The sequence below is a fragment of the Salvelinus alpinus genome, chromosome 2, assembly GCF_045679555.1.
Source record: "Salvelinus alpinus chromosome 2, SLU_Salpinus.1, whole genome shotgun sequence".
NCBI lineage: Eukaryota > Metazoa > Chordata > Actinopteri > Salmoniformes > Salmonidae > Salvelinus > Salvelinus alpinus.
In genome coordinates, this window is record NC_092087.1 from 87,367,043 (window position 1) to 87,394,360 (window position 27,318).

The window sequence follows — 27,318 nt, forward strand, 5'->3', positions numbered from 1 at the left end:
ATCATGCAGACACTATCGATGTTGTAAAGAGGTCAAAGGAACGCAGACTGGGGGGGATATAAGGGGGACGCCGGATTGGGGCACATTCAACATATCTGATGTAACAAAGTGTATATTCATCACTCCGTCATGATTACAGGCCCTCAATGTGGTTACGAAAGTCTGATTTGAATATATTTGGCTGTTTTTGCTGCATACCTGCGACCTCCCGGGTGGCGCAGTGGTCTAGGGCACTGCATCGCAGTGCTAGCTGCGCCACCAGAGTCTCTGGGTTCGCGCCCAGGCTGGGCTGGGTTCGCGCCCAGGCTCTGTCGCAACCGGGAGGTCCGTGGGGCGACGCACAATTGGCATAGCGTCGTCCGGGTTAGGGAGGGTTTGGCCGGTAGGGATATCCTTGTCTCAGTATGTTAAAATGTATGCACTCTACTGTAAGTCGCTCTGGATAAGAGTGTCTGCTAAATGACTAAAATGTAAATGTAAAATGTAATAAAGAAGTTGTCCTTTTTCAAGTTTAGAAGGAGTGACTGCTAAATGCTAACTCCCCTTCATATAAGCTGCTAGCATCGCTAGCATACAGTAATCAGTGGTGTAGTCAAAGTAGTTTTTAACTGTAAAGTAGTTAGTTGGTGACGATGACCTGAACATTGGGGTTGACATGACAGGAGGCTGCTGAGGGCAGGACGGCTCATAATAAAGGCTGGAACGGAGCGAATGGAATGGCATCAATCACATGGAAACCATGTGTTTGATGCAATTGATCCCATTCCAACGATTTCGCTTCAGCCAATACTATGAGCCCGTCCTCCCCAATTAAGGTGCCACCAACCTCCTGTGGTTGACATCCATACAAGCGTTATACTCTGATTTTTACCACAAGATAGTACACATACTCTATACTGTAAATAATAGCCTAAATGTAGGTTCATTTTGCTGGGGGGCAATGAGGAGATTTGGGATCTTTCCCCCACGCGTTTCCATGGTAATTTGATTGTTTTGGTCGAGTTCCATTGACCTCTTTACAGCATCTTTTCAATGCTTTGCGCCCAAGCCGAAGAGACTCCTCGTCCTTAGGAGGTGTGTGCAAATCAAAAGGTGCCTCACAACTGCACTCGCTCCTCAAAAACGTTTGGTGTTCAAAACACTCCTGCTCTATGAACAACTTCCGTTTCTGACAGTTACCGTGGCAACCCCTTACAGAACATAAAATGACCATTTATATGAATCCATGTTTGTAAAGTTGTGAGAAGCGATACTGTTACGTTCCCCAGTTTCTGTGTTGTGGTTTGTATTTGAGTGTGTTTCAGGAGATAGCTTCCTGAGTTCGACTCAATGGCTAATTGATGATTGGAGAGCTGACCCCGCCCCCTCGTCAAGAAGCAGCTGACTCTAATCAGCTAATAGCCACCTGAAGATATAAAAGCCAGTGTTCTGTTTAAGAGAAAAGATGATAGGCAGAGATTGAATATTTTGGAGAGATCTTTTTTGGAGGGAGAGAAAACATTAGAGAGAGAAGATTTTGGAAAGATTGGAGAGAGAGATCCTTGCTTGAGAATTTGATTGTGATAAAGTGTTGGTTGTTTCTCAGAGATTTGGTATGTACTATATAAGTTGTTGCTGAGGGAGCTGATTGGTTATGTCTTATGTGTTATAGGACGCACTGTTTTGATTATTGAAATTGTTTGTTAATAATTGTTCTGTTTCATTTGTTCCCAGGGGGGAAGGAGAAGGCACTTTGGGAGTGCTTAGGCAAGAGGCCCGCGGGCATACATATACCCGTAGTATATTCATTGTCTAGGCACACTAGGTAAGACCTGGGCGGACCACCCCCTGTATTTTGGTTAGGGCACCAGGTGGTGCTAAGATAGGTAAGTAGTGGGTAGGCAGGTTAGATAGGAAAGGGGGAAGTTTTGATATTTACTTTCTTTGCTTTGGTTCCGTCCAGCCCCTTTTCCCCATATTACCGTAAGGAAATAAATCCTAGTAACGGTCAAATCTGCCTTTGTCGTCCTTACTCACGCCTACAGTCCATACCTCTTACACTTCACAGGGAGTTGAGTTGCAGCAGGGAGTTGCGTTCCCTCTTCTCAGAGGCGTGCGTAACATAATGGGGGCTCATCCGGGATTCCATTAAACCCACCGGACCCTGCTGCACTGAACTCTCTGTGGTTAGTGATTGAGGTGTGATGGTAGGTTGTGAGTTTGGATGACTTGTTTAGTTTGTGTGTTCAGTAGATTGTTGTGTACAAGATGGCTGCCTCAGCCATCTCCAAGTTCATTGAAGCACCCTCTATTGACTGTTTGTTGAGGTTTCGAAAAGTAGACCTTTTAGTTATAGCTGACCATTATGGATTTGTTATCCCTGAGAAAGTCCTAAAGGCTGAGCTTTTGGTGCTAGTCAGGGAGGGTTTAGTGAGAGAAAGAATTCTCTCATTGCAAGGAGAGGAGACGGGTAGACTTTCTGATGCCAAGTCGGAGGACAGGGCGGAGGAAGGGGTTGCTCGTACCCCCTTTGCATTGCCTCGCTATGATCCTTTATCTTCTGCTTCCCGGACGAGCCCCCATTATGTTACGCACGCCTCTGAGAAGAGGGAACGCAACTCCCTGCTGCAACTCAACTCCCTGTGAAGTGTAAGAGGTATGGACTGTAGGCGTGAGTAAGGACGACAAAGGCAGATTTGACCGTTACTAGGATTTATTTCCTTACGGTAATATGGGGAAAAGGGGCTGGACGGAACCAAAGCAAAGAAAGTAAATATCAAAACTTCCCCCTTTCCTATCTAACCTGCCTACCCACTACTTATCTATCTTAGCACCACCTGGTGCCCTAACCAAAATACAGGGGGTGGTCCGCCCAGGTGTTACCTAGTGTGCCTAGACAATGAATATACTACGGGTATATGTATGCCCGCGGGCCTCTTGCCTAAGCACTCCCAAAGTGCCTTCTCCTTCCCCCTGGGAACAAATGAAACAGAACAATTATTAACAAACAATTTCAATAATCAAAACAGTGCGTCCTATAACACATAAGACATAACCAATCAGCTCCCTCAGCAACAACTTATATAGTACATACCAAATCTCTGAGAAACAACCAACACTTTATCACAATCAAATTCTCAAGCAAGGATCTCTCTCTCCAATGATTTCTCTCCCTCCAAAATATTCAATCTCTGCCTATCATCTTTTCTCTTAAACAGAACACTGGCTTTTATATCTTCAGGTGGCTATTAGCTGATTAGAGTCAGCTGCTTCTTGACGAGGGGGCGGGGTCAGCTCTCCAATCATCAATTAGCCATTGAGTCGAACTCAGGAAGCTATCTCCTGAAACACAACACAGAAACTGGGGAACGTAACAGATACTGAGTTAGTTAACTAGCTCCCAACTATTGGCCGGAAGCGCTGAACTGGAAGTCACCCACAAAAAAACTAAACAGACCCCACCCATATTTCTGTTGAAAATTAGGTGAATAGGACACAATATGGATGTTTGGAGGGTTGTGGGTAATTCCATCAGCCAGGGAATTCCATTCCAGAACATTGAGTATTGGAACATTCTGGAACTTTTGTTGATTGATAATAATATATCTCACAGTTAACAAGTTCAGACCAGGCAGTGAGATTATTGCCGGATTTAAAGCCTTTTGTCCATAGAAGACTAAGAGTCCACCACTATTAATAGAGAATAAATTACATTATTGCATAGTGTGAATGTGATGTCATATAGAATGAGTGCTATGGTCTCCAACATGGCGTGGTTCTTGACCCCCTAACTGTTGTCTGACCTTCCCAGGTAGGGGTGTTTCTTTTGGGGCGCAGAGATGGGCTAGAGGTGGATGGGAGAGTGGAGACCCATGGAGGTGTACCTATTGCCCACCTAACTGTTGTCTGATCTTCCCAGGTAGGGGTGTCTCTTTTTGGGGGGATGGATGGGAGAGTGGAGATCCATGGAGGGGTACCTTTTACACCCCTGACAGCCCTAATGAGTCTGTGTTTGGGGATAAGGGGAGCTGGGGGTGGAGGCTGTGGAGCTAAATATGGGAACCCTGTCCTTTAGGCCACACCCACAGGAAGTATCACTAAATGACGTTGTCAAACAGATGCATGGACTGCATGATGTTCTCATCCTGGACAGGCGGCAGGAAGGGACAAAAAGCACAACAGGTAAGAAGCAGTTCAAGAAAAGGTTTAAACAGTACAAAAGCAGAAACAGGTTCTTAAATAAATAAAAAGTTTAATATCGAATGTTAGTGAATTAGCTTTTTTTGTTTCAACAACTTATGAAAAAGATTGGTGTGATTTTCCACATCTCATCATGTCATGGGGTTGTTCAATGACAGACATGTATTTGTTTAACCCATCACTAGATTCTTTATTTTCAGAGAGACAAAAAGATATACAGTTGAAGTCGGAAGTTTACATACACTTAGGTTAGAGTCATTAAAACTCGTTTTTCAACCACTCCACAAATTTCTTGTTAACAAACTATAGTTTTGACTAATCGGTTAGGACACCTACTTTGTGCATGACACAAGTAATCTTTCCAACAATTGTTTACAGACAGATTATTTCACTTATAATTCACTGTATCACAATTCCAGTGGGTCAGAAGTTTACATACACTAAATGACTGGGCCTTTTAAACAGCTTGGAAAATTCCAGAAAATTATGTCATGGCATTAGAAGCTTCTGATAGGCCAATTTACATAATTTGAGTCAATTGGAGGTGTACCTGTGGATGTATTTCAAGGCCTACCTTCAAACTCAGTGCCTCTTTGCTTGACATCATGGAAAAATCTAAAGAAATCAGCCAAGACTTCAGAAAATAAATTGTAGACCTCCACAAGTCTGGTTCATACTTGGGAGCAACTTCCAAACGCCTGAAGGTACCACGTTCATCTGTGCAAACAATAGTACGCAAGTATAAACACCATGGGACCACGTAGCCATCATACCGCTCAGGAAGGAGACGCGTTCTGTCTCCTAGAGATGAACATACTTTGGTGTGAAAAGTGCAAATCATTCGCAGAATAACAGCAAAGGACCTTGTGAAGATGCTGGAGGAAACAGGTACAAAAGTATCTATATTCTCAGTAAAACGAGTCCTATATCGACATAACCTTAAAGGCCAATCAGCAAGGAAGAAGCCACTGCTCCAAAACCGCCATAAAAAAAGCCAGACTACGGTTTGCAACTGCACATGGGGACAAAGATCGGACTTTTTGGAGAAATGTCCTCTGGTCTGATGAAAAAATAATAGAACTGTTTGGCCATAATGACCATCGTTATGTTTGGAGGAAAACGGAGGAGGCTTACAAGCCAAAGAACACCATCCCAACTGTGAAGCACGGGGGTGGCAGGATCATGTTGTGGGGGTGCTTTGCTGCAGGAGAGACTGGTGCAATTCACAAAATAGATGGCATCATTAGGGCGGACAATTATGTGGATATATTGAAGCAACATCTCAAGACATCAGTCAGGAAGTTAAAGCTTGGTTGCAAATGGGTCTTCCAAGTGGACAATGACCCCAAGCATACTTCCAAAGTTGTGGCAAAATGGCTTAAGGACAACAAAGTCAAGGTATTCGAGTGGCCATCACAAAGCCCTGACCTCAATCCTATAGAACATTTGTGGGCAGAACTAAAAAAGTGTGTTCGTGCAAGGAGGCCTAAAAACCTGACTCAGTTACACCAGCTCTGTCAGGAGGAATGGGCCAAAATTCACCCAACTTATTGTGGGAAGCTTGTGGAAGGCTACCCAAAACGTTTGACCCAAGTTAAACAATTTAAAGGCAATGCTACCAAATACTAATTGAGTGTATGTAAAAATAATTCTCTCTACTATTATTTTGACATTTCACATTTTTAAAATAAAGTGGTGATCCTAACTGACCTCAGACAGGGAATTTTTACTAGGATTAATGTCAGGAATTGTGAAAAACTGAGTTTAAATGTATTTGGCTAAGGTGTATGTAAACTTCCGACTTCAACTGTATATCCACGTCACTCTCAGAGAAAAAAAGTAACAATGCAAGGTATTACACAGTTAAATGTGACACATCATTACACACACATGAATGTACCCATAAGCAATAATTTCTGATGAAAAACACACCTTTGTGGAAATAAACTTCACATTGTGACTGTTTGAATATTATTAAATCACGTCATAAATAATCATATCCTATAGAATCATGCTGAAACACATGCACACACACATGCACACACACAAGCATGCACTCACACAGACACACGCATACAGACACACTCACACAGGCACACACACACACACACACACACAGACACACACACACACACACACACAGACAGACACACCTTTTGACAAGACTCCAGAAATTCCTCAATGGTGACCACGCCATCTTTGTTCTTGTCCATTTTCTGACAGAGTGAAACAGAGAAACAGTTGAATATGCTACTCTGATCCCTGGCCGTGACTCCAAAGGGTCTCCGTGGGATATGCAATAAACACATTTCCATTTCACAGCACACACTGTACAGGTTACACACCTACATCTGAAACAGGACAAATATATGTAACCTCTGTTTGACCTTTTGGTTGTTCACAAAGTCAGAATGCAACAAAAAGGAGGTTATGTCTAGAGGGTCCTTTTAAAACCCTTTGTGAAAAACAATGGAGGTAGAATTAACTATCCCTGGGGCCTGGATTCAATTAGAAAACAATGGAGGTAGAATTATCTAACCCTGGGGCCTGGATCCAATTAGAAAACACTGGAGGTAGAATTATCTAACCCTGGGGCCTGGATCCAATTAGAAAACAATGGAGGTAGAATTATCTAACCCTGGGGCCTGGATCCAATTAGAAAACAATGGAGGTAGAATTAACTATCCCTGGGGCCTGGGTTCAATTAGAAAACAATGGAGGTAGAATTATCTAACCCTGGGGCCTGGGTTCAATTAGAAAACAATGGAGGTAGAATTATCTAACCCTGGGGCCTGGATCCAATTAGAAAACAATGGAGGTAGAATTATCTAACCCTGGGGCCTGGATTCAATTAGAAAACACTGGAGGTAGAATTATCTAACCCTGGGGCCTGGATCCAATTAGAAAACAATGGAGGTAGAATTATCTAACCCTGGGGCCTGGATCCAATTAGAAAACAATGGAGGTAGAATTATCTAACCCTGGGGCCTGGATTCAATTAGAAAACAATGGAGGTAGAATTATCTAACCCTGGGGCCTGGATTCAATTAGAAAACAATGGAGGTAGAATTATCTAACCCTGGGGACTGGATTCAATTAGAAAACAATGGAGGTAGAATTATCTAACCCTGGGGCCTGGGTTCAATTAGAAAACACTGGAGGTAGAATTATCTAACCCTGGGGCCTGGATCCAATTAGAAAACAATGAAGGTAGAATTATCTAACCCTGGGGCCTGGGTTCAATTAGAAAACAATGAAGGTAAAATGATCTAACCCTGGGGCCTGGATCCAATTAGAAAACAATGGAGGTAGAATTATCTAACCCTGGGGCCTGGATTCAATTAGAAAACACTGGAGGTAGAATTATCTAACCCTGGGGCCTGGATTCAATTAGAAAACACTGGAGGTAGAATTATCTAACCCTGGGGCCTGGATCCAATTAGAAAACACTGGAGGTAGAATTATCTAACCCTGGGGCCTGGATTAAATAAGATACTGTGCTAAAGCATTTAAAGGTAATTTCCAATTGAGCCGACATCTACTGTGTTTACCTTGAATGTGATCTCCACTAACGCAGTAACATGGCCTTTAAAATGTGCTGCTGCCTACAAGCACATTAGGATTGAATCAAGGTTTAGACCTGTGGTTAGTTGTTACCTGGAAGAAGTTGCTAATCTGATCCTAGATCTGTGGTTAGTTGTTACCTGGAATAAGTTATTAATCTGATCCTAGATCTGTGGTTAGTTGTTACCTAGAAGAAGTTGATAATCTGATCCTAGATCTGTGGTTAGTTGTTACCTAGAAGAAGTTGTTAATCTGATCCTAGATCTGTGGTTAGTTGTTACCTGGAAGAAGTTGTCGACGTGCTCCTTGGGGGCGTCGTCCTGCATACAGGGGTACGTACACGTCCCCATCATATCATAGATAGAGCTCATTATATCAGTCATCTCCTGAAGCACACACACACAGAAACACACACAGAGGCACACACACAAATACACATGCACGCACAAACATGCACACACACACGCACACATATTCGTGCTCACACACACAAACACGCACACACACAGAGTGGAGGATGGGGGAATAGTTTAGAAGAGAAAAAAAACATATTTGCACACACACACACACACACATACACACACACACACAGTCAGACGTTTACATACACTTAGTTTGGAGTCATTAAAACTTGTTTTTCCACCACTCCACAAATTTCTTGTTAACAAACTACAGTTTTGGCAAGTCGGTTAGGACATCTACTTTGTGCATGACACAAGTCATTTTTCCAACAATTGTTTACAGACAGATTGTTTCACTTATAATTCACCGAATCACAATTCCAGTGGGTCAGAAGTTTACATACGCTAAGTTGACTGTGCCTTTAAACAGCTTGGAAATTTTCAGAAAATTATGTCATGGCTTTAGAAGCTTATGATAAGCTAATTGACATCATTTGAGTCAATTGGAGGTATACCTGTGGATGTATTTCAAGGCCTAACTTCAAACTCAGTGCCTCTTTGCTTGACATCATGGGAAAATAAAAAGAAATCAGCCAAAACCTCAGACAGAAATTGTAGACCTCCACAAGTCTGGTTCATCCTTATGAGCAATTAACAAATGCCTGAAGGTACCACATTCATCTGTACAAACAATATTTCGCAAGTATAAACACCATGGGACCACGCAGCCGTCATACTGCTCAGGAAGGGGACGTGTTCTGTCTCCTAGAGATGAACATACTTTGGTGCGAAGTGCAAATAAATCCCAGAACAACAGCAAAGGACCTTGTGAAGATGCTGGAGGAAACAGGTACAAAAGTATCTATATCCACTGTAAAACGAGTCCTATATCGATAACCTGAAAGGCCGCTCAGCAAAGAAGAAGCCACTGCTCCAAATCCGCCATAAAAAAGCCAAACTACAGTTTGCAACTGCACATGGGGACAGAGATCGGACTTTTTGGAGAAATGTCCTCTGGTCTGATGAAAAAATAATAGAACTGTTTGGCCATAATGATCATCATTATGTTTGGAGAAAAAAGGGGGAGGCTTGCAAGCCAAAGATCATCATCCCAACCGTGAAGCACGGGGGCGGCAGCATCATGTTGTGGGGGTGCTTTGCTGCAGGAGGGACTGGTGCACTTCACAAAATAGATGGCATCATGAGGACGGACAATTATGTGGATATATTGAAGCAACATCTCAAGACATCAGTCAGGAAGTTAAAGCTTGGTTGTAAATGTGTCTTCCAAATGAACAATGACCCCAAGCATACTTCCAAAGTTGTGGCAAAATGGCTTAAAGACAACAAAGTCAAGGTATTGGAGTGGCCATCACAAAGCCCTGACCTCAATCCCATAGAACATTTGTGGGCAGAACTGAAAAAGCGTGTGAGAGCAAGGAGGCCTAAAAACCTGACTCAGTTACACCAGCTCTGTCAGGAGGAATGGGCCAAAATTCACCCAATGTATTGTGGGAAGCTTGTGGAAGGCTACCCGAAACGTTAGACCCAAGTTAAACAATTTAAAGGCAATGCTCCCAAATATTAATTGAGTGTATGTAAACTTCTGACCCACTGGGAATGTGATGAAAGAAATAAAAGCTGAAATAAATCATTCTCTCTACTTTTATTCTGACATTTCACATTCTTAAAATAAAGTGGTGATCCTAACTGACCTAAGACAGGGAATTTTTACTAGGATTAAATGTCAGGAATTGTGAAAAACTGAGTTTAAATGTATTTGGCTAAGGTGTATGTAAACTTCCGACTTCAACTGTACATACATACACACACACACACATCTTACCATACCTCTTTGGTGATGAAGCCATCTTTGTTGAGGTCGTAGAGGTTAAAAGCCCAGTTGAGTTTCTCTGTGACAGAGCCTCTCAGGATGATTGACAGGCCTGTGGTGAAGTCTTCGAAGCTCACAGAACCATTCTTGTGGGTGTCAAATGCTTCGAACAGGAAATGAGCGTAGGTGCTGGAGTCTTAAACAGAGGGGAAAGGGAAAGGAGGATACCTAGTCAGTTGTACAACTGAATGCATTCAACTGAAATGTGTCTTCCACATTTAACCCAACCCCTCTGAATCAGAGAGGTACAGGGGGCTGCCTTAAATCGACATCCACGTCTTCGGCGCCCGGGGAGGAAGTGAGAGAGGGGGATACTGAGAGAGAGAGAGAGAGAGAGAGAGAGAGAGAGAGAGAGAGAGAGAGAGAGAGAGAGAGAGAGAGAGAGAGAGAGAGAGAGAGAGAGAGAGAGAGAGAGAGAGAGAGAGAGAGAGAGAGAGAGAGAGAGAGAGAGAGAGAGAGAGAGAGAGAGAGAGAGAGAGAGAGAGAGAGAGAGAGAGAGAGAGAGAGAGACATAGAAAAATAGACAAACGTACACAGGATTTCATGCATGGGTGCAGCACACACACTTAAAGACACTCACCTCCCTGAGGAAAGAACTGGGAGTAGATTAACTTGAATGTCTCTTCATCCACCACACCACTAGGGCATTCCTATTGGACAATCAACAGAATGGTAGAGCACATTAAGACAGAGAGACAGACACCACTAGGGCATTCCTATTGGACAATCAACAGAATGTTAGAACACATTAAGACAGACAGACAGACAGACACCACTAGGGCATTCCTATTGGACAATCAACAGAATGGTAGAACACATTAAGACAGAGAGACAGACAGACACCACTAGGGCATTCCTATTGGACAATCAACAGAATGGTAGAACACATTAAGACAGAGAGACACCACTAGGGCATTCCTATTGGACAATCAACAGAATGGTAGAACACATTAAGACAGACAGACAGACAGACACCACTAGGGCATTCCTATTGGACAATCAACAGAATGGTAGAACACATTAAGACAGAGAGACACCACTAGGGCATTCCTATTGGACAATCAACAGAATGGTAGAAATAGAAATAACACACACATAAAAACAGAGAGAGAGAGAGAGAGTGTTAGAGAGGGAGAGACAGCGACACAGAAAGAGAAATTGAGAGAGGGGGTTCAGAAAGAGAGAGACAGAGACAGACAGAGATATAATGTGTTTGTGAGACAGAATGAGACAGAGAGAGAAATACTCCCAAGTAAAGATCTTATTTTTTCAAGAAAATATCTCATTCAATTCCCAACTTCTGTGCATTTACTAATGACATAAAGCTGAATTATTCTGGGTGAGGGAGGAACAGCACATATTACAGCCAGACATGTATATGACTGCCATTGCCTGAGGGACATCCCATGACCACTAATTCCCTGAAGTATTTACATTGTAATTAACTGACAGTAATACATAGTGGAACCATCATCATATAGCCTGAGGGACATCCCATGACCACTAATTCCCTGAAGTACTATTATTATTACTACTGAAATAAACTGTATTCATTATCCTCATTGCACTGTACTATATTTACTGTACTATATTTACTGAAATGCTGTACCACTATACTGCCTTGACAATATCTACAAATTGTATTTCAGACAGACAGACAGACAGACAGACAGACAGACAGACAGACAGACAGACACAGACAGACAGACAGACAGACAGACAGACAGACAGACAGACAGACAGACAGACAGACAGACAGACAGACAGACAGACAGACAGTCCTCAGGGAGAGACGTACATTCTTGAAGCCCCTGTAGAGGATCTGTAGTTCTCTCCTGGTGAACTTAGTCTGTTGTAGTAGCTGGTCCAACCCCTCTGGTCTATAACACACTGTAGATAACTCCCCATCCTCCACTACACTGTCTGTAGGAGGGGAAGAGAGAGAGAGAGAAGGCATGGTGGTTATGCTTAGTAGCTACCCCCTATTGTGTGTGAGAAAGAGGAAGAGAGAGAGAGAAGGCATGGTGGTCATGCTTAGTAGCTACCCCCTATTGTGTGTGAGAAAGAGGAAGAGAGAAGAAGAAGTGAAAGAGATAAAGATAGAAGAGAAGACGGTGATACTCAGTTCCCTGTTACCAGTGGGGTAAAGTACTTCAGTTAAAATAGTGTACTTTAAAGTACTACTTAAGTCACTTTTGGGGGTATCTGCACTCTACTTTACTATTCATATTTTTGACAACTTTTACTTCACTACATTCTTACAGAAAATAATGTACTTTTTACTCCATACATTTTCCCTGACACCCAAAAGTACTGGTTACATTTTCCCTGACACCCAAAAGTACTCGTTACATTTTCCCTGACACCCAAAAGTACTCGTTACATTTTCCCTGACACCCAAAAGTACTGGTTACATTTTCCCTGACACCCAAAAGTACTGGTTACATTTTCCCTGACACCCAAAAGTACTCGTCACATTTTCCCTGACACCCAAAAGTACTGGTTACATTTTCCCCGACACCCAAAACTACTCCTTACATTTTTAATGATTAGCAGGATTGTCAATTGTCAAATTCCCGCACTTATCAAGAGAACATCCCTGGTCATCTTTACTGCCTCTGATCTGGCGTACTCACTAAACACAAATGCTTCGTTTGTAAATGATGTCGGAGTGTTGGAGAGTGCCCCTGGCTATCGGTAACTTAAATAAAAAATCTAGAAAATGGTGGCGTCTGGTTTGCTTAATATAAGGAATTTAAAGTGATTAATACTTTTACTTTTATTTTTGATACTTAGGTGCATTTTAGCAATTACATTTACTTTTGATACTTAAGTTTATATAAAACCAAATACTTTTAGACTTTTACTCAAGTAGTATTTTACTGGGTGACTTTCACTTTTACTTGAGTCATTTTCTATTAAGGTATCTTCACTTTTACTCAAGTATGACAATTGGTTACTTTTTCCACCGCTGCAGGTAGCTAGCACTGCAGTTTGAGTAGTTTACTTTTTAACCTTTTTTTTACCAAGGAGAAGCATCAGAGAGAGAGAGAGAGAGAGAGAGAGAGAGAGAGAGAGAGAGAGAGAGAGAGAGAGAGAGAGAGAGAGAGAGAGAGAGAGAGAGAGAGAGAGAGAGAGAGAGAGAGAGAGAGAGAGAGAGAGAGAGAGAGAGAGAGAGAGAGAGAGAGAGAGAGATAGAGAGAGAGAGAGAGAGAGAGAGAGAGAGAGAGAGAGAGAGAGAGAGAGAGAGAGAGAGAGAGAGAGAGAGAGAGAGAAATCACTATGGTGAATCACTAAAACAATACAGAAATACACTACGGAAAAAGAAGGAACAGCACGTCAGAAATCAGCTCAATGTAATTGAAGACTCCATAGACTCTAACCAATTCTGGGAAAATTGGAAAACACTAAACAAACAACAACACGAAGAATTATCTATCCAAAATGGAGATGTATGGGTAAACCACTTCTCCAATCTTTTTGGCTCTATAACAAAGAATAAAGAACAAAAACATATACATGATCAAATACAAATCCTAGAATCAACTATTAAAGACTACCAGAACCCACTGGATTCTCCAATTACCTTAAATGAGTTACAGGACAAAATAAAAACCCTCCAACCCAAAAAGGCCTGTGGTGTTGATGGTATCCTTAATGAAATGATCAAATATACAGACAACAAATTCCAATTGGCTATACTAAAACTCTTTAACATCATCCTTAGCTCTGGCATCTTCCCCAATATTTGGAACCAAGGACTGATCACCCCAATCCACAAAAGTGGAGACAAATTTGACCCCAATAACTACCGTGGAATATGCGTCAACAGTAACCTTGGGAAAATCCTCTGCATTATCATTAACAGCAGACTCGTACATTTCCTCAATGAAAACAATGTACTGAGCAAATGTCAAATTGGCTTTTTACCAAATTACCGTACAACAGACCATGTATTCACCCTACACACCCTAATTGACAACCAAACAAACCAAAACAAAGGCAAAGTCTTCTCATGCTTTGTTGATTTCAAAAAAGCCTTCGACTCAATTTGGCATGAGGGTCTGCTATACAAATTGATGGAAAGTGGTGTTGGGGGTAAAACATACGACATTATAAAATCCATGTACACAAACAACAAGTGTGCGGTTAAAATTGGCAAAAAACACACACATTTCTTCACACAGGGTCGTGGGGTGAGACAGGGATGCAGCTTAAGCCCCACCCTCTTCAACATATATATCAACGAATTGGCGCGGGCACTAGAACAGTCTGCAGCACCCGGTCTCACCCTACTAGAATCCGAAGTCAAATGTCTACTGTTTGCTGATGATCTGGTGCTTCTGTCACCAACCAAGGAGGGCCTACAGCAGCACCTAGATCTTCTGCACAGATTCTGTCAGACCTGGGCCCTGACAGTAAATCTCAGTAAGACCAAAATAATGGTGTTCCAAAAAAGGTCCAGTCACCAGGACCACAAATTCCATCTAGACACCGTTGCCCTAGAGCACACAAAAAACTATACATACCTCGGCCTAAACATCAGCACCACAGGTAACTTCCACAAAGCTGTAAACGATCTGAGAGACAAGGCAAGAAGGGCCTTCTATGCCATCAAAAGGAACATAAATTTCAACATACCAATTAGGATCTGGCTAAAAATACTTGAATCAGTCATAGAGCCCATTGCCCTTTATGGTTGTGAGTTCTGGGGTCCGCTCACCAACCAAGATTTCACAAAATGGGACAAACACCAAATTGAGACTCTGCATGCAGAATTCTGCAAAAATATCCTCCGTGTACAACGTAGAACACCAAATAATGCATGCAGAGCAGAATTAGGCCGATACCCACTAATTATCAAAATCCAGAAAAGAGCCGTTAAATTCTACAACCACCTAAAAGGAAGCGATTCCCAAACCTTCCATAACAAAGCCATCACCTACAGAGAGATGAACTTGGAGAAGAGTCCCCTAAGCAAGCTGGTCCTAGGGCTCTGTTCACAAACACAAACACACCCCACAGAGCCCCAGGACAACAGCACAATTAGACCCAACCAAATCATGAGAAAACAAAAAGATAATTACTTGACACATTGGAAAGAATTAACAAAAAAACAGAGCAAACTAGAATGCTATGTGGCCCTAAACAGAGAGTACACAGTGGCAGAATACCTGACCACTGTGACTGACCCAAACTTAAGGAAAGCTTTGACTATGTACAGACTCAGTGAGCATAGCCTTGCTATTGAGAAAGGCCGCCGTAGGCAGACATGGCTCTCAAGAGAAGACAGGCTATGTGCACACTGCCCACAAAATGAGGTGGAAACTGAGCTGCACTTCCTAACCTCCTGCCCAATGTATGACCATATTAGAGAGACATATTTCCCTCAGATTACACAGATCCACAAAGAATTTGAAAACAAATCCAATTTTGATAAACTCCCATATCTACTGGGAGAAATTCCACAGTGTGCCATCACAGCAGCAAGATTTGTGACCTGTTGCCACAAGAAAAGGGCAACCAGTGAAGAACAAACACCATTGTAAATACAACCCATATTTATGCTTATTTATTTTAACTTGTGTGCTTTAACCATTTGTACATTGTTACAACACTGTATATATATAATATAACATTTGTAATGTCTTTATTGTTTTGAAACTTCTGTATGTGTAATGTTTACTGTTAATTTGTATTGTTTATTTCACTTTTGTATAATATCTACCTCACTTGCTTTGGCAATGTTAACACATGTTTCCCATGCCAATAAAGCCCCTTGAATTGAATTGAATTGAAAAAATTGAGAGAGAGAGAGAGAGAGAGAGAGAGAGAGAGAGAGAGAGAGAGAGATATAAAGAGAGAGAGAGAGAGAGAGAGAGAGAGAGAGAGAGAGAGAGAGAGAGAGAGAGAGAGAGAGAGAGAGAGAGAGAGAGAGAGAGAGAGAGAGAGAGAGAGAGAGAGAGAGAGAGAGAGAGAGAGAGAGAGGGAGAGAGAGAGGGAGAGAGAGGGGGAGAGAGAGAGGGAGAGAGAGAGAGAGAGAGAGAGAGAGAGAGAGAGAGAGAGAGAGAGAGAGAGAGAGAGAGAGAGAGAGAGAGAGAGAGAGAGAGAGACAGAGAGAGAGAAACAGAGAGAGAGGGAGAGAGAGGGGGAGAGAGAGAGAGAGCTATATTTTGTTACATGTTTTCTTCTTCTTAGTTTACCGTTCACTTACTTAGCTAGCTAATTTAGCTAATTTAGCAACAACCTAACTCAAATAGAGAGGAATGCTATTTATGTTAGCTAGCTGGCTAAAGCTATCCAACACGGCAACTTGTCTGTGTAACTTCCTATTACACTTGTTTAGCAAGGGCTCGAAGGAACGGGTGGGGATATGCAAACGAGCACTTGCTTTGACTGAGTGAGGGGGCGGTTCTGGAGCGACAGCAGGGCAGCAGCTTGAGGAACCTCTGTTTTATAGTTCGCTTGCTGTGGTTGGATGCTGGGTTACCTGGAAGTAACCAATCACAGCACAGATTAGAGCAGGATGGCACGACCCCATAGAATGGACTCAAATCACACATATACATGCACACACACACAAGTTGAAGTAGTCACTATTCCATCTTGATGCTATAGTTAGTTTGCTGATCTGGCTTCAGGTTATAGTCTCTTATGATAGGTGATATATATATAACCAGCCATGGTTGTCAGGTTCCATCTACAGAGCGGAGGGTTCCGAGAAGAACAGCCGTCTCCATGGTAACCTGACAGAGGTGTAAATGCCTGTCTGCTTTCCTCTCACGGTTCAGTAGCTCTGTGTGTGTGTGTGTGTGTGTGTGTGTGTGTGTGTGTGTGTGTGTGTGTGTGTGTGTGTGTGTGTGTGTGTGTGTGTGTGTGTGTGTGTGTGTGTGTGTGTGTGTCAGTTTGTCAGTTTGTCAGTTTGTCAGTTTGTCACATGGCGTTTTAGGTACCCGCATTTTAAATGTGTGTGTGTCCGTGTGTGTTTTCACAGTTCCATCTGACACAACAAGGTAGACTATCAAAAGAGCAGCCAGCATGCTATGTTGCTATTGTTTCTGTAGTTGTTGAAGGAGTCTTACTGAAAGATACATTCTGATTGGATAATGTAAATAATCCTAATCATTCCACCGTATCTTGTAGATTTCTATTCTTTATTTCTTTTGAAATCATCATTCTCTATCTTCACACACGAGAGAATGGTTTGGTGTTCTTGGCTTACAAACAGATTATTGAAGTTTAGGGGAAGTTTCATTTTGAACACACTGAATTTAGTCATCTGACAGAATCTCTGAGTGGTGTCTTGACATTAGAACCAGGTCTTGTCCTTAATGGTACCTTATTCCCTATATAGTGTCCTACGCTTAACCAGGTAGTGTACCATATAGGGAATAGGGTGCCATTTGTGACGCGGATATAGTGAGATATTATACATAATACATGACAAGCTGCTCATAAACCCAGTCCAACACTATGATGCTTCACTCATAAGGGATTAATCAATACCATTTATCAACCATCAATCCATCAAATGTAGTTTGGAAAGTCAGGCCAGTCTGAATGGATCGTCATTTCATTCATTTAGTAAACTCTACAATTCACATCGCTTCCTGTTACGGATACAAGTATTATGTGTGTATCCTGTGTATTTTTGTTCTCCTTCTCCCCTACTCACAGGTGACAATCATCATTCCCCAATCAGTCATCAATCAGTCACTAATCGGAAGACACCTGCTCCTTTTCCCTTACCCAATCACAGTCCCTTTCCCTTGGTTTAAAAACCCTGTCAGTTGTGTTCTCAAAAGCTCAATCTCTCTGTCAATGCCATATGTCTGTAGATCCATTGTGTGGTTTGCAACTACATGTCACTTTGTTCCTACCTGTGAGGATTGTTTTTTGTTATGGTGTTTGAGTGTTTCTTTGATAGTGGGAAAAGGGGGTAACCAGACAGTTTGCCCATGGGCCTACACTACCCGTAGGTAAACTTTGTTAAATACACTAGTTAGAACTGGGTGGACCACCCTCTGTATTTTTGGTTAGTTAGTTAGCTGTTGTTGAAATAGTCTAGTTTAGGGGTGTTTTTGGATGCTTATTGTTTCATTCCTTCGGTCCTGCAAGTCACAGAGAGAGCATTACGACAGCTACACAGGCCTCTGGCAGCAAGTCACAGAGAGAGCATTACAACAGTATGTAGACAGCTACACAGGTCTCTGGCAGCTAGTCACAGAGAGAGCATTACAACAGTATGTAGACAGCTACACAGGTCTCTGGCAGCTAGTCACAGAGAGAGCATTACAACAGTATGTAGACAGCTACACAGGTCTCTGGTAGCAAGTCACAGAGAGAGCATTACAACAGTATGTGGACAGCTACACAGGTCTCTGGTAGCAAGTCACAGAGAGAGCATTACAACAGTATGTGGACAGCTACACAGGCCTCTGGTAGCAAGTCACAGAGAGAGCATTACAACAGTATGTAGACAGCTACACAGGTCTCTGACAGCAAGTCACAGAGAGAGCATTACAACAGTATGTAGACAGCTACACAGGTCTCTGGTAGCAAGTCACAGAGAGAGCATTACAACAGTATGTAGACAGCTACACAGGTCTCTGACAGCAAGTCACAGAGAGAGCATTATAACAGTATGTAGACAGCTACACAGGTCTCTGACAGCAAGTCACAGAGAGAGCATTACAACAGTATGTAGACAGCTACACAGGTCTCTGACAGCAAGTCACAGAGAGAGCATTACAACAGTATGTAGACAGCTACACAGGTCTCTGACAGCTAGTCACAGAGAGCATTACAACAACTGAAAGAGGGAAAGGTAGAAAGATTGAGAGAACTTCACAAAACCTCCACCCTCAGTCCCAGCCATTCCATCCCCCTCAACCTCTCACCCCTGCTGCCTGTCCAGGTGCTCTGCCTCCATTCCTACTTCCCCCCTCCCCCTGAGGTCAGGAGTCCCCCCACCAAGCAACACATGAAGATCAATCTGTATATAAGGTCCGGTACTTACCCCTCAACCACTACTCCCTGTCCAGGTGTTGTTCCCCACAGACATAGTAGCTCTGTCTATGTTTATCACCTTCTCCTGCTGAAGTGTTTCCCAAACTCGGTCCTGGGGCCCCCTGGGTGCACGTTCTGTTTTTCTCCCCGGCACTACACAGCTGATTCAAACCATTAAAAGTTGATTATTTGAATCAGCTGTGTAGTACTAGGGGAGAAAAACAGAATGTGCATCCAGGGGGCCCCAGGACCGAGTTTGGGAAACCCTTCCCCTACAGAACCTTCTGTCAGTGTCGCAGTGAGCCAGGATAACTACTTCACGAAGAGCCAGGATAACTATGCCGCGAAGAGCCAGGATAACTACGCCCCGAAGAGCCAGGATAACTACGCCCCGAAGAGCCAGGATAACTACGCCCCGAAGAGCCAGGATAACTACGCCCCGAAGAGCCAGGATAACTACGCCCCGAAGAACCAGGATAACTACGCCCCGAAGAGCCAGGATAACTACTTCACGAAGAGCCAGGATACCTACTTCACGAAGAGCCAGGATAACTACTTCACGAAGAGCCAGGATAACTACCTCACGAAGAGCCAGGATAACTACGCCACGAAGAGCCAGGATAACTACGCCACGAAGAGCCAGGATAACTAAGACACGAAGAGCCAGGATAACTAAGCCACGAAGAGCCAGGATAACTACGCCACGAAGAGCCAGGATAACTACGCCACGAAGAGCCAGGATAACTACGCCACAGAGCCAGGATAACTACGCCACAAAGAGCCAGGATAACTACGCCACGAAGAGCCAGGATAACTACGCCACAGAGCCAGGATAACTACGACACAAAGAGCCAGGATAACTATGCCACGAAGAGCCAGGATAACTACGCCACGAAGAGCCAGGATAACTAAGCCACGAAGAGCCAGGATAACTAAGCCACGACGAGCCAGGATAACTACGCCACGAAGAACCAGGATACCTACGCCACGAAACCTCCACCACAACCTCTCCTCCACCCTGACCGTGTCTCCCTACAGTACCTTCTACCAGGGTCCTGGTGTTCTCTCCAACTCCCCCATCTCCCTACAGTACCTTCTACCAGGGTCCTTGTGTTCTCTCCAACTCCCCCATCTCCCTACAGTACCTTCTACCAGGGTCCTTGTGTTCTTCCCCCCCCCATCTCCCTACAGTACCTTTTACCAGGGTCCTGGTGTTCTCTCCCCCCCCCCCCCATCTCCCTACAGTACCTTTTATCAGGGTCCTGGTGTTCTCCCCCCCCCCCCCATCTCCCTACAGTACCTTCTACCAGGGTCCTGGTGTTCTTTCCCCCCCATCTCCCTACAGTACCTTCTACCAGGGTCCTGGTGTTCTCCCCCCCCCCATCTCCCTACAGTACCTTCTACCAGGGTCCTGGTGTTCTCCCCCCCCCCCCCATCTCCCTACAGTACCTTCTACCAGGGTCCTTGTGTTCTTCCCCCCCCCCATCTCCCTACAGTACCTTCTACCAGGGTCCTGGTGTTCTCCCCCCCCCCCCATCTCCCTACAGTACCTTCTACCAGGGTCCTGGTGTTCTCCCCCCCCCCCATCTCCCTACAGTACCTTCTACCAGGGTCCTGGTGTTCTCTCCCCCCCCCCCCCCATCTCCCTACAGTACCTTTTATCAGGGTCCTGGTGTTCTTCCCCCCCCCCCCCCCCATCTCCCTACAGTACCTTCTACCAGGTCATGGTGTTCTATCCCCCCCCCCATCTCCCTACAGTACCTTCTACCAGGGTCCTGGTGTTCTTTCCCCCCCATCTCCCTACAGTACCTTCTACCAGGGTCCTGGTGTTCTCCCCCCCCCCCCCCCCCCCATCTCCCTACAGTACCTTCTACCAGGGTCCTTGTGTTCTTTCCCCCCCCATCTCCCTACAGTACCTTCTACCAGGGTCCTGGTGTTCTCTCCCCCCCATCTCCCTACAGTACCTTTTATCAGGGTCCTGGTGTTCTCTCCCCCCCCCATCTCCCTACAGTACCTTCTACCAGGGTCCTTGTGTTCTTCCCCCCCATCTCCCTACAGTACCTTCTACCAGGGTCCTGGTGTTCTCTTCCCCCCCCCCATCTCCCTACAGTACCTTTTATCAGGGTCCTGGTGTTCTCTCCCCCCCCCCATCTCCCTACAGTACCTTCTACCAGGGTCCTTGTGTTCTTCCCCCCCCATCTCCCTACAGTACCTTCTACCAGGGTTCTGGTGTTCTCTCCCCCCCCCCCCCCCATCTCCCTACAGTACCTTTTATCAGGGTCCTGGTGTTCTTCCCCCCCCCCCCCCCCCATCTTCCTACAGTACCTTCTACCAGGTCCTGGTGTTCTACCCCCCCCCCCCCCATCTCCCTACAGTACCTTCTACCAGGGTCCTGGTGTTCTCCCCCCCCCCATCTCCCTACAGTACCTTCTACCAGGGTCCTTGTGTTCTTTCCCCCCCCATCTCCCTACAGTACCTTCTACCAGGGTCCTGGTGTTCTCTCCCCCCCCCATCTCCCTACAGTACCTTTTATCAGGGTCCTGGTGTTCTCTCCCCCCCCCCATCTCCCTACAGTACCTTCTACCAGGGTCCTTGTGTTCTTCCCCCCCCATCTCCCTACAGTACCTTCTACCAGGGTCCTGGTGTTCTCTTCCCCCCCCCATCTCCCTACAGTACCTTTTATCAGGGTCCTGGTGTTCTCTCCCCCCCCCCATCTCCCTACAGTACCTTCTACCAGGGTCCTTGTGTTCTTTCCCCCCCCCATCTCCCTACAGTACCTTCTACCAGGGTCCTGGTGTTCTCTCCCCCCCCCCATCTCCCTACAGTACCTTTTATCAGGGTCCTGGTGTTCTCTCCCCCCCCCATCTCCCTACAGTACCTTCTACCAGGGTCCTTGTGTTCTTCCCCCCCCATCTCCCTACAGTACCTTCTACCAGGGTCCTGGTGTTCTCTTCCCCCCCCCATCTCCCTACAGTACCTTTTATCAGGGTCCTGGTGTTCTCTCCCCCCCCCCATCTCCCTACAGTACCTTCTACCAGGGTCCTTGTGTTCTTCCCCCCCCCATCTCCCTACAGTACCTTCTACCAGGGTTCTGGTGTTCTCTCCCCCCCCCCCCCATCTCCCTACAGTACCTTTTATCAGGGTCCTGGTGTTCTTCCCCCCCCCCCCCCCCCATCTCCCTACAGTACCTTCTACCAGGTCCTGGTGTTCTACCCCCCCCCCCCCATCTCCCTACAGTACCTTCTACCAGGGTCCTGGTGTTCTCCCCCCCCCCCCCCCATCTCCCTACAGTACCTTCTACCAGGGTCCTTGTGTTCTTTCCCCCCCCCATCTCCCTACAGTACCTTCTACCAGGGTCCTGGTGTTCTCCCCCCCCCCCATCTCCCTACAGTACCTTTTATCAGGGTCCTGGTGTTCTCTCCCCCCCCCCCATCTCCCTACAGTACCTTCTACCAGGGTCCTTGTGTTCTTCCCCCCCCATCTCCCTACAGTACCTTCTACCAGGGTCCTGGTGTTCTCTCCCCCCCCCCCCCATCTCCCTACAGTACCTTTTATCAGGGTCCTGGTGTTCTCTCCCCCCCCCCATCTCCCTACAGTACCTTCTACCAGGGTCCTTGTGTTCTTCCCCCCCCATCTCCCTACAGTACCTTCTACCAGGGTCCTGGTGTTCTCTCCCCCCCCCCCCCCCCCCATCTCCCTACAGTACCTTTTATCAGGGTCCTGGTGTTCTCTCCCCCCCTCCCCCCCCATCTCCCTACAGTACCTTCTACCAGGGTCCTGGTGTTCTCTCCCCCCCCCCCCCCCCCATCTCCCTACAGTACCTTTTATCAGGGTCCTGGTGTTCTCTCCCCCCCCCCATCTCCCTACAGTACCTTCTACCAGGGTCCTTGTGTTCTTCCCCCCCCCATCTCCCTACAGTACCTTCTACCAGGGTCCTGGTGTTCTTTCCCCCCCATCTCCCTACAGTACCTTCTACCAGGGTCCTGGTGTTCTCCCCCCCCCCCCATCTCCCTACAGTACCTTCTACCAGGGTCCTTGTGTTCTTCCCCCCCCATCTCCCTACAGTACCTTCTACCAGGGTCCTGGTGTTCTCCCCCCCCCCCCATCTCCCTACAGTACCTTCTACCAGGGTCCTTGTGTTCTTCCCCCCCCCATCTCCCTACAGTACCTTCTACCAGGGTCCTGGTGTTCTCTCCCCCCCCCCATCTCCCTACAGTACCTTTTATCAGGGTCCTGGTGTTCTTCCCCCCCCCCCCCCCCCCCATCTCCCTACAGTACCTTCTACCAGGTCCTGGTGTTCTCCCCCATCTCCCTACAGTACCTTCTACCAGGGTCCTTGTGTTCTTCCCCCCCCCATCTCCCTACAGTACCTTCTACCAGGGTCCTGGTGTTCTCCCCCCCCCCCATCTCCCTACAGTACCTTTTATCAGGGTCCTGGTGTTCTTCCCCCCCCCCCCATCTCCCTACAGTACCTTCTACCAGGTCCTGGTGTTCTTCCCCCCCCATCTCCCTACAGTACCTTCTACCAGGGTCCTGGTGTTCTCCCCCCCCATCTCCCTACAGTACCTTCTACCAGGGTCCTGGTGTCCCCCCCATCTCCCTACAGTACCTTCTACCAGGGTCCTGGTGCCCCCCCCCCCCCCATCTCCCTACAGGACCTTCTACCAGGGTCCTGGTGCCTCCCCCCCCCCCTACAGTACCTTCTACCAGGGTCCTGGTGCCTTCCCCCCCTACAGTACCTTCTACCAGGGTCCTGGTGTTCTTCCCCCCCCCATCTCCCTACAGTACCTTCTACCAGGGTCCTGGTGTTCTCCCCCCATCTCCCTACAGTACCTTCTACCAGGGTCCTGGTGTTCTTCCCCCCCCCCCCATCTCCCTACAGTACCTTCTACCAGGGTCCTGGTGTTCTTCCCCCCCCCCCCCCCCATCTCCCTACAGTACCTTCTACCAGGTCCTGGTGTTCTTCCCCCCCCCCCCCATCTCCCTACAGTACCTTCTACCAGGGTCCTGGTGTTCTTCCCCCCCACCCATCTCCCTACAGTACCTTCTACCAGGGTCCTGGTGTTCTCCCCCCCATCTCCCTACAGTACCTTCTACCAGGGTCCTGGTGTCCCCCCCATCTCCCTACAGTACCTTCTACCAGGGTCCTGGTGCCCCCCCCCCCCCCCATCTCCCTACAGGACCTTCTACCAGGGTCCTGGTGCCTCCCCCCCCTACAGTACCTTCTACCAGGGTCCTGGTGCCTTCCCCCCCTACAGTACATTCTACCAGGGTCCTGGTCCCCCCCCCATCTCCCTACAGGACCTTCTACCAGGGTCCTGGTGCCCCCCCCCCCCCCTACAGTACCTTCTACCAGGGTCCTGGTGCCTCCCCCCTACAGTACCTTCTACCAGGGTCCTGGTGCCTCCCCCCCCCTACAGTACCTTCTACCAGGGTCCTGGTGCCTCCCCCCCTACAGTACCTTCTACCAGGGTCCTGGTGCCTCCCCCCCTACAGTACCTTCAACCAGGGTCCCAGTGAACCAGCGGTACAGGTATCTGGCCACCCTGAGTAGTCGTCTCTTGCACCTTCTTCTGCGATGGCCCATCCTGACCGTGTTCTGGTTGTGGTCGTAAGGTTACGGTTCTGTAGTTTCCCGAGGTCCTAAGGTTCTTTTAACCGAAGGTTCTTTTCCTAAGGTTCTATGGTTGCAGTTGTTGGTTATGGTTGTGTAGTTGCAGGTTTAAGGTTACGGTCGTAAGGTTGCAGTTCTCCGTGTTAGTGGTCCTATGGTTCTATGTAGTTCTATGGGTTCTGTAGTTGAGGCTCTACAATCCCAGGTTTATTGTAGTCCAGGGTTTGTAATCCTATTTTCACGGAGTTCAGTTCCTCTTCCTCTACAGAGAGCTCTGTTAGGACTGGATCTCCATCTGGGTCTGGGTCAAGATGAGCAGCGACTAAACGTCTTTTCATTTCTATGTTTCTCTCTCTCTCTCTCTCTCTCTCTCTCTCTCTCTCTCTCACTCCCTCTCTCTACCTCTCTCCTTCTCTCCCTCTCTCCTCTCGCTCGCTCGCTGTCTGACTCTCTCACTCCCTCTCTCTACCTCTCTCCTTCTCTCTCTCTCGCTCCTTCTCTCTCTCTCTCTCCCTGTCCGACTCTCTCTCTCCCTGTCTCTATCTCTCACTCCCTCTCTCTCCCTCTCTCCTTCTCTCTCAGGTCCTTGAGAGCTTGTTCAAATCAGATCCACTTGTTGCGATCTGGTCTTAAAGAGGAAACTGTGTCCTCTCCCCAAGGCTTCCTCTCTCTGGATCTTTCTCTCATTCTCTGTTCCTGTCTTCCGCGTCTCTCTCTCTCTCTCTCTCTCTCTCTCAACCTCTTTCTCACTTTCTCGCTCTCTCTCTGGGTGAAGTTATCTCTAGGTACAGTTCTAGGACCAGCTTCCCCTCCCCTTAACAAAACTTTAACCATTAGTTGGCTAAATGCAAAACTGACCCTAGAGGCAAATTCACTCTACTCCGAACCACTCAGTGTTCCTTCATCTGTCACACCCAAAGTGAAGTTGACCTTAGGTGCGAAACTTGGGTCAGTTATGCATTTACACCACTAATGGTTAAGCTTAGGATTGGAGGAGGCGAAGCTGATCCTAGATCTGTATCTGTAGGAAACCTCGGAGCGACACACTCAAGAGGTCAAGGGTCAGAAAAGAAAGTCTCTCATTGTTAAGTTCTCTCTCTTTCTTCTCTTCTTTCTTCCTCCCAATGTTTCTCTTTCTCTCATGTTATCCTTTTTTCCCAGTCCTTGTGGTGATTGAAACAGTCCCTTTCTCTTCTTCCTCTCTTCTTCCTCGCTTCTTTTTCACTTCTTCTTTTACTTTTTTTTCTCCCTTGTGGTGAAACACCTTTCTCTTTTTGCTCTCCTCTCCCCTCTCTCTCTTCTCTCTCCTCTCCCCTCCCCTCCCCTCGCTCTCTTCTCTCTCCTCTCCTCTCTCTCTACTCTCCTCTCTCTCCCTGCTCTCCCTGCTCTCCTCTCTCTCCCTGCTCTCCCTGCTCTCCTCTCTCTCCCTGCGCTCCCTGCTCTCTCTCTCTGCTCTCCTCTCTCTGCTCTCTCTCTCTGCTCTCCTCTCTCTCTGCTCTCCTCTCTCTCTCTGCTCTCCTCTCTCTCTCTGCTCTCCTCTCTCTGCTCTCCTCTCTCTCTGCTCTCCTCTCTCTCTCTGCTCTCCTCTCTCTCTCTGCTCTCCTCTCTCTCTCTCTGCTCTCCTCTCCTCTCTCTGCTCTCTCATCTCCTCTCTCCTCTCCTCTCTCGAGGTGATGCAACACTTTGTGTTTGCACGGATATGACCGATGACCTTTCTTCGTGTGCCGTTCTGTTTGGTCAGAAAACATCTTGATCTCACACTCATCTGTGTCTCTATCAATCTCTTCTCTCCACCCTCTTCTATATAATCATTTGTCCTCCCTCTCTCTTTCACACTCTTTCTCTCACCTTTGGTTTAACATCTCCCTCTCTCTCTCAATCGTTCTCTGCTCCGCCGGCGAATTAGAGTTGATGACCATCGCCATGGAAACCTCACAATCCACACCGACCGGTTTAAAGGCCAACCAACACAAAGTGCATTGTCCTCGGTTTCACCTCATCATATCTGAACCATTAGAGTGGGAATTTTAAAACAGGTCTTAGATCAGTGTGTAGTGGTGAATGAATTCTATTCCACATCAAGCTCCTACAACAATACAGATGGGAACAATACACATTATTGATGCCAATAAGGCTGTTCTACCTCGAGCATATTGTAGAATCTGGGGCTGTATATATCAAGCTGTATCAGTGCTGGTCTAGGATCAGTTAAACCTTCATTAGATCATAATCAATAAGACCTTATGGACAGGACGGACCTGGGCCTGTATCCACAAAGCCTCAGAGTAGGAGTACTGATCTAGAATCAGTTTGGCCTTTTAGATCATAATTAATATGAGTATATGGACAGGGTGGGTCTGATCCTAGACCAGCACTATTACCCTGAGACACACTGATACATAATAATTGATGTCTGATAGACAGTGTTGCCACCTGGTGAGCCCAGCAGGTCGTCAGCCTCTAGGGGATGTCATGTGTCATTTCTTCCACCGGGTGGGAGTGTTGAGCTACTTTGTGGCAACCAGAAAACATCCGCTCCAAATGAGAACACCTGGGTTTGTCCCACTCCCAACTGGCATCCTATTCCCTATAGAGTGCACTACTTTTGACCAGGGTCAATGGTAGTGCAGTAAATAGTGAATAGGGTGCCATTTGGG

The 27,318-nt window shown here is 46.2% G+C and overlaps 1 protein-coding gene across 4 annotated transcripts in view; it reads right to left on the bottom strand.

The window, feature by feature from the left end:
* Positions 1-2,674: 2,674 nt before the first annotated feature.
* LOC139568072 (A-type potassium channel modulatory protein KCNIP2-like) overlaps positions 2,675-27,318 on the bottom strand; it is a 35,548-nt gene continuing 10,904 nt past the window's right edge. The window contains exons 1-8 of one of the 4 annotated variants that reach the window (XM_071389771.1): positions 24,547-26,890; positions 16,430-16,528; positions 11,837-11,961; positions 10,619-10,688; positions 9,996-10,174; positions 8,025-8,129; positions 6,333-6,395; positions 2,675-4,124 (exon numbers count right to left, since the gene is read on the bottom strand). In XM_071389771.1, the coding sequence (XP_071245872.1) occupies positions 4,077-4,124; positions 6,333-6,395; positions 8,025-8,129; positions 9,996-10,174; positions 10,619-10,688; positions 11,837-11,961; positions 16,430-16,528; positions 24,547-24,634 (777 nt within the window). In that variant the 5' untranslated portion in view covers positions 24,635-26,890 and the 3' untranslated portion in view covers positions 2,675-4,076. Of the gene's footprint in view, positions 4,125-6,332; positions 6,396-8,024; positions 8,130-9,995; positions 10,175-10,618; positions 10,689-11,836; positions 11,962-16,429; positions 16,529-24,546; positions 26,891-27,318 lie in introns of those variants that run through there. The other 3 variants (XM_071389768.1, XM_071389769.1, XM_071389770.1) reach the window with 3 other exon arrangements.